Source organism: Schistocerca gregaria, chromosome 5 (genome assembly GCF_023897955.1).
Source record: "Schistocerca gregaria isolate iqSchGreg1 chromosome 5, iqSchGreg1.2, whole genome shotgun sequence".
Lineage (NCBI taxonomy): Eukaryota > Metazoa > Arthropoda > Insecta > Orthoptera > Acrididae > Schistocerca > Schistocerca gregaria.
Genome location: NC_064924.1, coordinates 281,593,086 through 281,607,909, shown reverse-complemented (window position 1 = coordinate 281,607,909; position 14,824 = coordinate 281,593,086). Strand labels below are relative to the sequence as shown.

The 14,824-nt window shown below is 36.7% G+C and overlaps 1 protein-coding gene across 9 annotated transcripts in view; it reads left to right on the top strand.

The window, feature by feature from the left end:
* Window positions 1–14,824, top strand: part of LOC126272172 (uncharacterized) — a 483,755-nt gene that overhangs the window by 331,794 nt on the left and 137,137 nt on the right. For all 9 annotated transcript variants that reach the window (XM_049974815.1, XM_049974816.1, XM_049974814.1 and 6 more), the window contains one exon: window positions 270–309. In XM_049974815.1, coding sequence (XP_049830772.1) covers window positions 270–309 — 40 coding nt within the window. The remainder of the gene's footprint in view (window positions 1–269; window positions 310–14,824) is intronic.

Here is a 14,824-nt window from a genome sequence, read left to right as displayed (position 1 = left end):
TTTGGGACATACCAGGTTGCTGCTTGAAGTTAGTAAATACATTTTCAGCAGTGTATAACACCTTAGTATAGCCTCACTGATAATAGCAGTTCTGAAGTTCAGCCTTGCTGTATTAAGTGATTTTTATTGCTCTGCCCTTTTGTATTACTACAGATTCCCATTTAACATTTCAACAGATTAAAGGAACTTATGAGTGAAATTTCTGTTTTGTGCCTGAGTAGTAAATGTAAAACTATGGATTCTTATACGTTTTAATTGTTTGTTTGCAGGACAAAGAATCCAGTAAGAAGAAGAGCCGTAACAAAGAAGGTAGGTGTTTAATAATACATTCCTTAAATTTAAGGTAGCTGAGATGGTAGTGGTGCAAGACAATTTGGAATAGAGTACTTGCAAATATGATTTTAGAACTTCTGCTGACTTGTAATTGACAGATTCTCATTAATCAAACCATGTAAAATCCAGGATGGAATGTAACAATACTGTGAAAAGGGTAGTTACTACTCACCTTATAGCAGGGGTGCTGGGTCATAGATAGGCACAACAACAAGACTGTCCGAAAGCTCATTTTTTGGCAGTCTTTTTGTTGTGCCTATCTGCAACTGAGTGTCTTTGCTATACTGAGAGTAGGAACTATGCTTTTCATAGTATTGTTAGATCTTATTAGTGGTTGTCTTAAATGCAGAATATGAAAGGAAAAACCTCCAGATATGGCATTTGCAGTGATATGGCAACTAATTAGAGTTGATAGGATTCTTGAGCAGTAGACTAAAATCCAATGTGTGAATGTTGAATAATGAATGGGGGGAGAGGCTGTCGATGGAATGGTAAATTTGCTGGTCAATTTATATAATAAAAAATATGTACTGAATAAAGATGGGGGTCTGGTACTTAATCTCTCTCCCCTCCTGGCATCTGAGTAAATATACATGCTAATTTAGACATTACAAGATCGTTGGAACAAAGAACTGAATGGTAGTGTAAATCACACTGAATTGAGTGAAAAGATTCTGTTTCTGCAGGACCGTAATTTCAAGATCATTTTGTTGTGAAACTAGTCACAGGGCTGTCTACAGTAGAAACATGGAAAGTCAAAGTTTTGACCTGTCGAAGAACAACATCCAGGGACTTTTTTTTTTTTTTTTCTTCTTCTCAGAGAGTGCTTTAAAGCAGTTAATTAAGCTACTTACACTTCCAGTAAAAGTGAGAATAGAAAAGATTAACATTTTTGAGACTAGGTTATGCAGTGGTGAGTTATATGAGGTTACAACATAATGTATCACTTTTCAGAGGATACTGCTAATCTTAAGCTACAACACATGCACTCTTATCTGAGTTAGCAAATTCATCAATACCTTGTCATTTGCTTAAAGTAGTACATTCCAGTTGCTTTTGTTATATTCCATGGTACTTACTTTCTCTGACGGGACACTTTTGAAGTGGGAAACTGAAGAGTCATAAGGAAAACTGAAATGTAAAATCTCCTAAAAGAAAAATATTGGAGTATTTTAAGTTGGGAATTTTGAAAGCTAATGGGGATTGTACTAGAGAAATTTTTTGTTCAGGATAGCTTGGCGTTCTGTGAAATGTAGCAACCCTCTAAATAATTACATAATATCTGTAGCTAAAATGGCCAGTTTCATTCACTCACAGAATATATTCATGTCTTCCTGTTTCCTTCTCTATTTCTTCTTTTTTCTCTCTCGTTTCTTTTTTTCTGTTAATGACAAATAAAAGGCACTTCTGTAACTGAATAGATCCAGTTTTCATTGTGGAAAAGTGTGACAAAAGACATTAATAAAGGTGTTATCATTTGTATTAGGCTGTATTAGGTCACAAAATATTTTATGAAACATAGTTACTGATTAAAACTTTGTCAGTCAACTCTCTCTCTTTACCCGTAAAAAGAATGGGGAGGGGGGGGGGGGGGGGGGGGGAAGAGAGAGAGAGAGAGAGAGAGAGAGAGAGAGAGAGAGAGAGAGAGAGAGAGAGAGAGAGAGAGAGAGAATGTTAAATTCTTTGTAACCAACAGTTTTGCACTGTGAATTTTTCAGTTCTGCAGGTCTAACAAAAAAATCTATGAAGAATAGATTCTCCACAGTAAAACAAAAACCGAACGTTGCAATAAAATTTTCAATTTTATATGGGGAAGCTGATTCATAAACAGTAACAAACACTGGCGTTCAGAGCAATATGTTCCATCCCAAACAAGAGAGAGGAAGTAATTGAAGGAAATAGGGATTTTGGCATAAAACTTTGTGTAAGTCTCAAATTATGAAATAAATGGCATCAGATCAAGAACTTTATCATCCAAAATAGCCAAAAATGTATCACATTTGAAGTCTTTGGGCCTGAACACTTCGGTGGTGTTACTCACTTTTAAATTTGGCTTTAGAAGCACTTCATCTGTTGAAAAATGAGCACAAATTTTTGTCTTTTAGCCGACAATACTCTGTAGGAGACATAAGTACAGTAAATATGTGTGATTTTTGTTGTCTGCGTTTTTTTTTTTTTTTTTTTTTTTTTTTTTTTTTTTTTTTTTTTTTTTCCTCGCCCTATCTAGAAGTTAATTTGGAAGCAAATTCTTAGTTCTGTATGCCCACCTGCCTCTAACTTAAGATAGATTGGTGTGTTGATTGTAGCATATTTAAACCTCCATCTCCCTGCCCTCATCTCAATCACTATTTTAGTGACACTTTGTAAAAATTACAAAACCAATAAACAAGTTTCAGTCTCCAAATGTAAGGGATTCCAACATACCTTTATTCGTGGTCATCTATGACAGTAGTGTCAGTGTTTACTATTGTTACCCCCATCTTCAGTTACATTTTTTTTCTTTTTTTTTAATTCAAAGTATTTCAGCATTGCAACCTCATTTGTGAGGACTAGAATTTTGGGCATCAAATCTGCTCCAGTTCATCGCCTAGAAGTAAATGAATGACAAAGTTGTTAGTTTTATGTTAAAGGTTTCTCAGATAAGAATGAATAAGAGATAAATTATTATAAGGGGTTACCATCATTTGTCCACAAAATGTTCATGTTCAGCTTTGGTGAAAAAGGCCACTTTTGTACTTAAAATGAAAATGATTTAACGTATTTAGGACTGTGCCACATGTCCCAAATGAAACCATATAATTTTGGGAAATATAATTGGGTAGGTAAAAATAATCTGCTCCTCTAGTGGTGGCAGGAGAACACACACAAAAGTAATGGAAATATTCAATTTTCAGAGTCAGTGGCTCCCTCTGGCAGAAGAGTTGAAGGGAAAGGTAGAGGGATGAAAGAAAAGTGTTGGCAATTCTTAGGAAATGGGGATTGTTACAGAAAAGTCACCTAGAATGCTGGGTAACTAGAATGCTGGGTAACTTTCCCCATTTCCTAAAGTTCACCAGTCCATTTCCTTCATCCCTCTTCCTTTCCCTTCAGGCTTTCTGCCACATGAAGGAACTACTGTCGCCAGAAGCTTGCACATTTCCAGTTTTTTTGTGTGTGTTTTCTTAATCTATCTGGTTATATTTCCAAGAATGTATGAAACTAGTAAAATGATACACACTGTCTGTATTCTGCCACAAATGAGGAAGAGGGGGGGGGGGGACTGAGTGATTTTATTCTATTTTGTCTGCAGTAACTTTTCTGCCTACAAAGACAATGGTAAATATCATGACCAGAACAAAAAAATAGTCCACACATTGTATCAGAGAGTCTTAACTTGGTTCAAAAAGGAGTTTTATTCCTGCATTAAGCTGTTTGATACATTCTCACCAAAAAATTAATATTAATATTTAAAGAAAGTTCTGATAGAATGTAAATACTTTCAAATTGAGTTGTTGATAAGCACACAAAAAATGAAAGAAAACCTGCTAGTTTTCAACAACTCAACACTTCAGCTTTTCAGTGGGTGATCTCCTTTAATCTAAAAGTATTTACATATTAAAGATCTTCACAAATGATTGCCCATTATCAAAACACACCTGACAAGGAAACCCTTTTGTACAGTTGATGAATTTCTGAGACAAAATGAATATCACTGCTAAACTACCATTTGTCTTAGTACTAGTTCTGATTAATTTATGACAGGTATTCTATTTTAAACCTGGTTGTGATGCAACACTCAATAAAAATGTAAACTGCAATGTCTGTCGTATTTTTCTTGTTTCTCCTCTTAAGTATATATAAATAAAATAGAAAGAAACTTCTACATGGGAAAAATATATTAAAAACAAAGATTCCAAGACTTATCAAGCGGGAAAGCGCCAGCAGACAGGCACAATGAACAAAACACACACACAGAATTACTAGCTTTCGCAACCGATGGTTGCTTCTTCAGGAAGGAGAGGGAAAGACGAAAGGATGTGGGTTTTAAGGGAGAGGGTAAAGAGTTTTCCCCCTAAGGGAAGTCTTTCCGCTCCCGGGATTGGAATGACTCCTTACCCTCTCCCTTAAAACCCACATCCTTTCGTCTTTCCCTCTCCTTCCTGAAGAAGCAACCATCGGTTGCGAAAGCTAGTAATTCTGTGTGTGTGTGTGTGTGTGTGTGTGTGTGTGTGTGTGTGTGTTTTGTTCATTGTTCCTGTCTGCCAGCGCATTCCCGCTTGGTAAGTCGTGGAATCTTTGTTTTTAATATAAGTATATATAAAGTTTGAAAATAGGCCACTCTTGTAATATTCCGGTCACTATTGTAGATGTTTGAAAATTTGGTTTTTATATTCATGTCTTTATTTATTGTAATTTTTAGCAGAGCATTACTTCCTTTATATTACTCACCTTCCACAGTGAAAAACAATTTCTTGTTAATTGAGTAAATGTTCTTTAGTTAATACTTTATTTGCATTGTATGTTTTATTATCATGTAATATTATTTGAACTCTGTACAATTTGACACATTTGATATCCTTGTGATATACTTGCTACCAGGAGCTACGGAGTTCAACACAAAATAAACAAAAATAAAAAATTTGCACAACAAAATAAAAAAACTAAATGTGTCATCTAGATTACAGTTTCTTTTATTGACGACTGCTGGCTTCCATCTGCCCTTCAGATGATCCTCAAGTCTAGAGCCACAAGTTGCAGTTTGGCAACAGGCCTAAAGATGACTGGCAGGACAGATGGGAAGTAGTAGTCATTACTGAAATAAATTGTGATCCAGATGGTGTTTTTCAAGTTGTTATAAGAACTACAATCATGGATCCTATGACATGGTGTCAGTTCTGAAAAACAAAGGTAATTACATTTGTTGTTGAAATAAATCTTTAATCACAAATTGATTCATTTGACTTGTTTAGTACAGTTATAAACATGTTTAATCATCTAAAGAGAAAATTTTGAAGTTTTTCTCCAGTACAGGAGACTAGCATAGTGTCGTCAAATGAAGGTAATCACTAATAGTTCTTTGTTAATTTTGTCTCAGACAATTTTTTAGTAAAATTGACAACTGTGTCACTCATCTAAGGCTAGGCAATAAACTGAACCAGGTTTACTGCGCGCGCGCGCGCACACACACACACACACACACACACACACACACACACACACACACACACATTGCTGATGTAGTCCTTTGAAATGAAATGGAATTGTGGCTCCGAAATGTGTTGGACTTAGAGGGAAATAAAACATAACACCTGACTATTAGTTGCAAGAAAGAAGACCCCTATCATCGTAGGATTTGTGGAAAAGTTAGGATTGCAGCATATCTGAAGGCCAAGCAGTACCTTCTCATCCATGACTGAAAACGTCTGTGTTCTGCTAGATCATTTTAAGAAAAATAGTTGCAGTCATTGTGAGGTGGAGTGATTCTTTGATGATGAGATAAATATCATTGTTACAGAGAGTTTGAACTGGGCAGAGCTGTTGATCTCCAGGAAATGCAAATACTTTTAAAGTTAAGGTCTTTTCCAGCATTGTACCTAGACAATTCTTCTTGTTATTTTAGTAAAAGTTAGTTACTTTATTCTCCCTCCCTTTCTAACAGCAGAAAATAGGATGTTTTTTTTCCAGGGTATTCATGGATTTATCTTTTCTATGCCATTTTTACCTGAGTACAAGATGACACCCCCTCCGCCCCCCCCATTTTTTTGTCATGAGTGAGTGATAATCTTGTATTATTACAGGAGTGTAGTAAACAACGTGCTGCACAAACAATGCAAGTGCTAGACTGTATTTTGTTGCAAAGTATTGCATGGTAATGTGAAACTGGATTGTACTGCATTCTTTGAAAGTACAGAATTTTCACTTGTTGAATGAAGATAAAGAATAATTTACTGTAAACATTCATTAAGTGATTTTAATTATGACTTTGTAATTAATTATTGTTTTTGAACAACCTTTATACATTACTGAGTACTTTAACTGCAGATTATCCATAGAGTTAGATTATCTAAGGGTTTTTAGTCCCTAATTACTGCAGATAGTTAAGAGTTTACTGTATTCTACTTTTCCATTTATTAACTGTCTACATTTTGATAATACAAGGAGAAGTAAATAAAAAGAAATTGTTTACATTAATTTTTGTCTTCACTGCCTTTTTTGTTTAGTTTGTGTATCATCTGTGATACCACTATTTTGAGTCATCATCCGAACAGGACAGCTGTGAAACTTTGAATCTTCTTTGTCACATGCAGTCTCTTGCAAATATATTGAAATTTCTGAGGTTGTGGCTGTGGAGGGACCTCAGAATGCAGCTATTTCTTTCTGAATAAGTAGCAGATTTTGCTTCTGTACTTAAGAGAGAATGTTCCAGTATCTCTTGCTTCTTACACAGCTGACACACTGCCGTCATTTCCATCATATCTGATGATGAGAAACATTGCTGCTTAAAACGTGAAGTACACCACAAGTGTAAGATATCCACAAGTTCAGATTTTCTCGAAGAAATGTGCGCTGTTTTGAGTATTTGTCAAATTTTGAAGTCAGTTCGATTGCAAGTAAAAATGGTTTCTGTCAAATTGCAGTTTAAATTTGGTATATGTTCATAAAAAAGCCAAGCTACACAGTGTAGATTCCTATGTTCGGTAGTATGGCAACATTTACTGCCTGCGCAACACCCTCCCTCCCCACACACGTCACAGTTCTCACGTCTCAGCCAAGCTGGTGTCACTTCCCCCTCCAACCCATACTGTGCTTCAGCAACAGTGAAACACAGACAGCAATATCATCTAGGGTGCAGGTCATATGTAACACCGGCAACTAGCATGTAAATAAAAGATCGCACTCATGATTGTCCAATTCTCGAACTTTCACTTGTCCTGCTTTCTAGTGACATCTGTTGGTACTATCTCCACAATGGTTTTTCTGCCGTAATTTATTCTTGTGATAACAATTGCTGTCAGTTTAATCTGATTTTCTTTTGTTAGACATTCACTTCTAGATTAATTTCTTTTCTCATTTCATTTGATTGTCAGCATCTTATTCTAAAGCTGGTAATTTTCGAAGTAGGCTTGGACATGAACAGCAACCGAATTTCTCATTTTCAACCCACTTAGTAAATAATTACAGTTTCTCACAATCAGTTAAAGTAAGGACTTAGATTCAGAATCCAGTAATGAATTTTGAGGGACAACATTTTGCCTTTGAGTGTTTCTTTACTTACAAACCAGCATAGATGTATGTACACCGTATCTGTAGATCTAGGAGAACTTTTACAGCAAATCAGTTGAAATGCCACGACAAAAGTTTGTAAGTCGATAGAATTTAAAGCTATTTCCTTCTGTATTTCACTAAATTGTCGGTTTTTGAGTAGATCATTAGATTGTTGTAGTGGCTATTTCATAGTTTTTAGACTATCCCTTGCACTAGCACCATGAGTCAAATGTCACATGGTTGTTCGAGCAAGATCGATACTGTATTGAGTGCTTCGTCCGGTTCGAACGCAAGTATTGTTTGTTATGCCCTATCCTTCAGAATTCTACAAAATAAATTTGTGTGAAATCTCAGTGGACAAAGCTTCATCTCTAAATGTAAGATGACTCATGTAATCATTCATTAAACACTGTAATAACCTGGTCCTCGAGAGCAATGGTTTAATCTGCGAATGTAAGCGTTGAGCAAAAAAATTTCATTGTTGAACGCAATTTGCTTACACTCCTAATACTAACCTATTTTAGTCCTATTGACAAATAGATATGTGGGTACTACCTGGTACTCGAACCGAATATAAGAGGGACCTAGCTAAATCATCTCAAAATTTTGATGTATCATCAAATTTCTGTTGCAGCAAGAATAAACACTCTCTGTTGATTAACTTTATAATTTCATTTTATTACTGATACTATGCTATGACCTGAGACCAGCTCTTTGTGGCTATTGCATCCACCAAAGTGCCTCTGCAGTTTCATGCGAATTATAATCGAATTGTTTTCTGTTCAGTATTTTAAAAACTGATTTAATACAGCCATTATAAATTCAGTATACTTCCACTTGTAATGTGCCTGAGAATGCTAGAGTTAATTTTAATCTTTGTATTGTGTTGAGAATTGCTTGGCTTGAGTTTCATTTTGCTCTAGCAGTAAAGTACATCTTGCGTATGTGGCATGCTCTCCAATGTGCATTATGTGACTTTGGTTGAATATTCCAGATACTGCTGCAAGCTCGTATGGATTTTGCTTCCTTGAGAATATTTCAATCCTCAATGTAAACTACATACAATCCCCTCTCCCAGTTTTGTTTCCGGTTGTTATTACTGATCTTGATAAGAAACACTTGTTGAAGTGTTGTAGAACAGGTTAAATAAATGAGTCAGTATTTGTTTGATAATCATCTTTCATTGGTCTCTGCAGATACTATCGTTGCCGTATTAAAGATGTCTTACAGGATCATTTGTGAAGACGTTGCCTTGTTGTTCATTTGTTGATATCTTTCAATAGGTCAGTTTAGCAGACTTGAATTTTTTACAATTTCTTGTTAGGTTGTGATAATTTTCTGTAACAATCTACTCGACACACAGTCATATTCTTGGTAATATTGAAGATGCAAGTGATATAAATCTCCTGAACTTGATATGCCATACACTGTTCAGCCCGTTTATGCTGCAGTGAATGGATGTGAACATAAGTGAATGAGCATTCACATACAGTTCGCCAGTGGTCTCTACCATTTACTCATATCTTTGAAGCGTTTTACACTGGAGGGAACAGAAGATAACACATAAGAATGAACATTTATGTGTGCCAACCCTATGAACAGTGCCGTATTACTTTTTTGGCATTACAATAGTAGGTGGTACACAGGTTTCACTTCACACAATGCTAATTACAGTAGCAATGGAAAACTGATACCCAAACAAGATTTACTGCGATGAACAACTGTTGATGACAAAACAAACAAAATGACATAATAAAAGGAAAAATTTAGGAGTTTGAATTTTTATAAAAGTGTGACTTACAGTGGTTTAGCACTTATCACTGAACTGCTGTTGAAGGCTTCCTTACCCTTACTCTAAACCCTTGCATGTGTTTCAGCAGATGATTTTTGCTGTTTCTCTCTACTGTTGATGGAGAAACTAAATACTAAGTAGCGATACCACAAAAAGAAAGGGTCTTCACAACAAGAGAAAGTTTCACTAGTACCCGTTTCAGATTTCTATAGTTTCTACATTTCAGTTTTTTCCTGTATCTGCTGCACAGTATGCAAAACAGTAAAAGATTTTGTTAAACTACTTGTAAGAAAGGTAATGTAAAAAAAAAAGTTTCATTAATTTACTGTAAAGGTATACAATAGACATGTTAGGTCAGTACCTTTATAAATGTGCTGCATATGAGGGTGGATCAATAAATAAGCTGCAAATGCCAGAATGCCACTTAAATTTTAGATTTCATGCCTAAATGTATCTACATGTGGTTGTTGTGGTCTTCAGTCCTGAGACTGGTTTGATGCAGCTCTCCATGCTACTCTATCCTGTGTAAGCTTCATCTCCCAGAACCCACTGCAACCCACATCCTTCTGAATCTGCTTAGTGTAGTCATCTCTTGGTCTCCCTCTATGATTTTTACCCTCTACGCTGCCCTCCAATACTAAATTGCCTCAGAACATGTCCTACCAACCGATCCCTTCTTCTGGTCAAGTTGTGCCACAAACTTCTCTTCTCCCCAATCCTATTCAATACTTCTTCATTAGTTGTATGATCTACCCATCTAATCTTCAGCATTCTTCTGTAACACCACATTTCGAAAGCTTCTATTCTCTTCTTGTCCAAACTATTTATCGTCCATGTTTCACTTCCATACATGGCTACACACCAAACAAATACTTTAAAAATGACTTCCTGACACTTAAATCTATACTCGATGTTAACAAATTTCTCTTCTTCAGAAACGCTTTCCTTGCCATTGCCAGTCTACATTTTATATCCTCTCTACTTCGACCATAATCAGTTATTTTGCTCCCCAAATAGCAAAACTCCTTTACTACTTTAGGTGTCTCGTTTCCTAATCTAATTCCCTCAGCATCACCCGACTTAATTCAACTACATTCCATTATCCTTGTTTTACTTTGTTGATGTTCATCTTATATCCTCCTTTCAAGACACTATCCATTCCGTTCAACTGCTTTTCCAAGTCCTTTGCTGTCTCTGACAGAATTACGATGTAATCGGCGAACCTTCTCCATGGATTTTAATACCTACTCCGAATTTTTCTTTTGTTTCCTTTACTGCTTGCTCAATATACAGATTGAATAACATCGGGGACAGGCTACAACCCTGTCTTACTCCCTTCCCAACCACTGTTTCCCTTTCATGTCCCTCGACTCTTATAACTGCCATCTGGTTTCTGTACAAATTGTAAATAGCCTTTCGCTCCCTATATTTTACCCCTGCCACCTTCAGAATTTGAAAGAGAGTATTCCAGTCAACATTGTCAAAAGCTTTCTCTAAGTCTACAAATGCTAGAAACGTGGGTTTGCACTTCCTTAATCTAGCTTCTAAGGTAAGTCGTAGGGTCAGTATTGCCTCACGTGTTCCAACATTTCTATGGAATCCTAGCTGATCTTCCCCGAGGTTGGCTTCTACTAATTTTTCCATTCGTCTGTAAAGAATTCGTGTTAGTATTTTGCAGCTGTGACTTATTAAACTGATAGTTCAGTAATTTTCACATCTGTCAACACCTGCTTTCTTTGGGATTGGAATTATTATATTCTTCTTGAAGTCTGAGGGTATTTCGCCTGTCTCATACATCTTGCTCACCAGATGGTAGAGTTTTGTCAGGACTGGCTCTCCCAAGCCCGTCAGTAGTTCCAGTGGAATGTTGTCTACTCCGAGGGGCCTTGTTTTGACTCAGATCTTTCAGTGCTCTGTCAAACTCTTCACGCAGTATCGTATCTCCCATTTCATCTTCATCCTCTTCCATTTCCATAATATTGTCCTCAAGTACATCGCCCTTGTATAGACCCTCTATATACTCCTTCCACCTTTCTGCTTTCCCTTCTTTACTTAGAACTGGGTTTCCATCTGAGCTCTTCATGTTCATACAAGTGGTTCTCTTATCTCCAAAGATCACTTTAATTTTCCTGTAGGCAGTATCTATCTTACCCCTACTGAGATAAGCCTCTACATCCGTACATTTGTCCTCCAGCCATCCCTGCTTAGCCATTTTGCACTTCCTGTCGATCTCATTTTTGAGACATCTGTATTCCTTTTTGCCTGCTTCATTTACTGCATTTTTATATATTCTCCTTTCATCAATTAAATTCAATATTTCTTCTGTTACCCAAGGATTTCTATAAGCCCTTCTCTTTTTACCTACTGGATCCTCTGCTGCCTTCACTACTTCATCCCTCAGAGCTACCCATTCGTCTTCTACTGTATTCCGTTCCCCCATTCCTGTCAATTGCTCCCTTATGCTCTCACTGAAACTCTGTACAACCTCTGGTTCTTTCAGTTTATCCATGTCCCATCTCCTTAAATTCCCACCTTTTTGCAATTTCTTTCTTCAGTTGTAATCTACAGGTCATAACCAATAGATTGTGGTCAGAGTCCACATGTGCCCCTGGAAATATCTTACAATTTAAAACCTGGTTCCTAAATCTCTGTCTTACCATTATATAATCTATCGTATCTACATATGTTGTATGAAATGTAACCGATACACAGTATTCTGTGGCCCAACAGTTAATTATCTACAGTCGGACCAAGATGGCAAGTGTCCTACAAGTGTGTACTTGACTAGAACATGAGTTTTGTGAGCTGTGGGACTGTCTGTAGCGCACATCCAAATGTGGTTAGAACTATATTTTGTGGAAATTAGTGTTCAATTGGATACAGAAATTCAGCAAAGGACAAGAACAAGTCACATTCAAGGAGCATCCTGGCCACCCTGTTCGCTCAGTGATGGCACATTGCTTCCCCATCTAAGGGTATTTTGCTACCTCCATGTCTTATAGGTTGCAACAATTTGTGGAATGAAATAAACTTGTTATATCCCGAGAGGTCACATTGCTTCCACATCTAAGGGTATTTTGCTACCTCCATGTCTTATAGGTTGCAACAATTTGTGGAATGAAATAAACTTGTTATATCCCGAGAGGTCACATTGCTTCCACATCTAAGGGTATTTTGCTACCTCCATGTCTTATAGGTTGCAACAATTTGTGGAATGAAATAAACTTGTTATATCCCGAGAGGTCACTCGATAGATGCAAACACTACCATAAGAATTCTATGCTACATACTTTTAACACTTTGTCAGGTGATGGGATAAGTGTTTTTTACATGGGAAGTATGTTGAAAAGGAAAATAAAGTTCAGGCTTGTACACGCAGATCCGATGTCTGTATCTCAGTTTGCAACTTACGTATTGACTCGCTCTCGTATTTTGTGAGAGGAAAGGGTGTGTGATTAAAGGAATAATGATTTTTGTTTATTCAGTTATTACATTAAAAGTTCCTGAAATAACTGTAATACATGTGTGATGTTATTACAGCTGAATTGAACATAAGCCATGAGAATGGTTAGGCATTTTATGTTTTAATATTGCTTTCATTACCATAATACATACAGATTTTCTTTTGTTTACTTTCAAGGAAATCTGTTATCCGGTTGTTTTTAACAAAAAGAAATAAAAAAGCTTCTGCCTTTTCACTCCATTCCCACCTATCGTATGCAAGTAATGAATTTGCTTTTGTCACATACGGCATATTCAGTTTTGTATGTCATTTTGTGTTGCGAATCATTTGGCTCCAACAGGCGTCCACAACATCTTTCTCCTTCTATTAGGAACATTACTCTCTCTCTCCTGCCCATGCCACTGTTCACAAAACTTCAGTACAGTAATATAATTATACAGACAAAAAATAGCAGACTGTGTAGAAATGAATGCTCTCTGCACTGTTACCTAGTGATGTGGTGCAGTGGTCAGTACACTGGACTCGTGTTTGGGAAGACGACCGTTCATATTCTTGCCCACTCATCAAAATTTAAGTTTTCTGTGATTTAGTTCAAAAGTGGTTCAAATGGCTCTAAGCACTGTGGGACTTAACATCTGAGGTCATCAGTCCCCTATACTTAGAACTACTTAAACCTAACTAACCTAAGGACATCACACTCATCCATGCCCGAGGCACGATTCGAACCTGCGACTGTAGCAGCAGCAGCGTGGTTCCGGCCAAAGCACTTAGAACTGCTTGGCCACAATGGCTGGCTGTTATTTAGTCCAGCCACCAAAGGAAATTAGGAGAACAAATTTGTATAGTCATAAATTTTTGTACATTGCTGAATAAATAACATTTTAAATATCCTGACCGGTGGGATGTGAGCATATGAGGAAGGTGGTAAATTAATGGTCCCCTTTTAGGTTTTTCTCGACTGTCCTGAAAACTGTGTCTTTTGGCAAAAATGTTTCCTAGTGCAAAATTAAACTACATCAAATTTCCTAAAAAAAAGGTCCTATTCAATATTATTAATTTTTTTTAGTACAAGTAATCTCCTTGTTGCAGGGGGTGGAAAAGTCACAGCTTAATAATAAATGTTAATAGTGTAAAATTAATGTATATTGTTGTTGAATAACGTGAGTTAAGAACACACATTAAAGGTTTGTACCCCATTTACATTCAGTAGAAATATATTAAGGGATAAATTATGTTCTGAGGGTGTAAAAGATTGGGAAGGCGAGAACTGAGGTTAGAAATATGAGGGAAGGTAGATTGTGGATTGTGGTCATGCTCTTCCCTCCTTCACAGTTAGGCAAAATTAAGAGCAAGGGGACCATTCCTCATTCTCTCTACTGCGCTACGTCGAAAAAGCAAGTACAGAGTGTATCACAAATTTCCAGTGACCCTTCTGCAGCTTAACATTGGCGACGTAGTGTCCAGACATGGTTGAGGGTGTTTAGTTTCCACAAAGTGCATTAACAGTAGATGTTATACAGATATGAATTACTAATAATACTAACAAAAGAAATGCATATGGACAGAACCTACAAGAATTTCTGTAAGCTGTTCTACTGTGCTAGTGGGGAAATTGGTTCTTAGTAACCCTGTACAACAGCTGTAGCATTCTTTTGGGGTAAGGCAGCTTCCCCCAACACAAGTGCTGCTCGCTTTTCAGTTTGCAGGCACACTATACCAAGCATGTCTGGTTCAGATCTTTCATGTCGGTCAACAAGGTAGCTTCACTGAGTTTGTCTTTATATAATGGAGTTACTTTCAGTTTATTGAGTGAGTATTTATTTGCAGTTGTTAAATGAGCTATTATGTAAAAAAGCTCATAATTGGAGCTGTTAACTGTCTACTATGCTGAAGAACCTCCCCAAGTGTAACGTTCTGTCAATATGTATTTGACATTGTCAATTTCATTGTCTCCACTATCAATTGCAGAACAGCTTGAAGATGTCTAATGC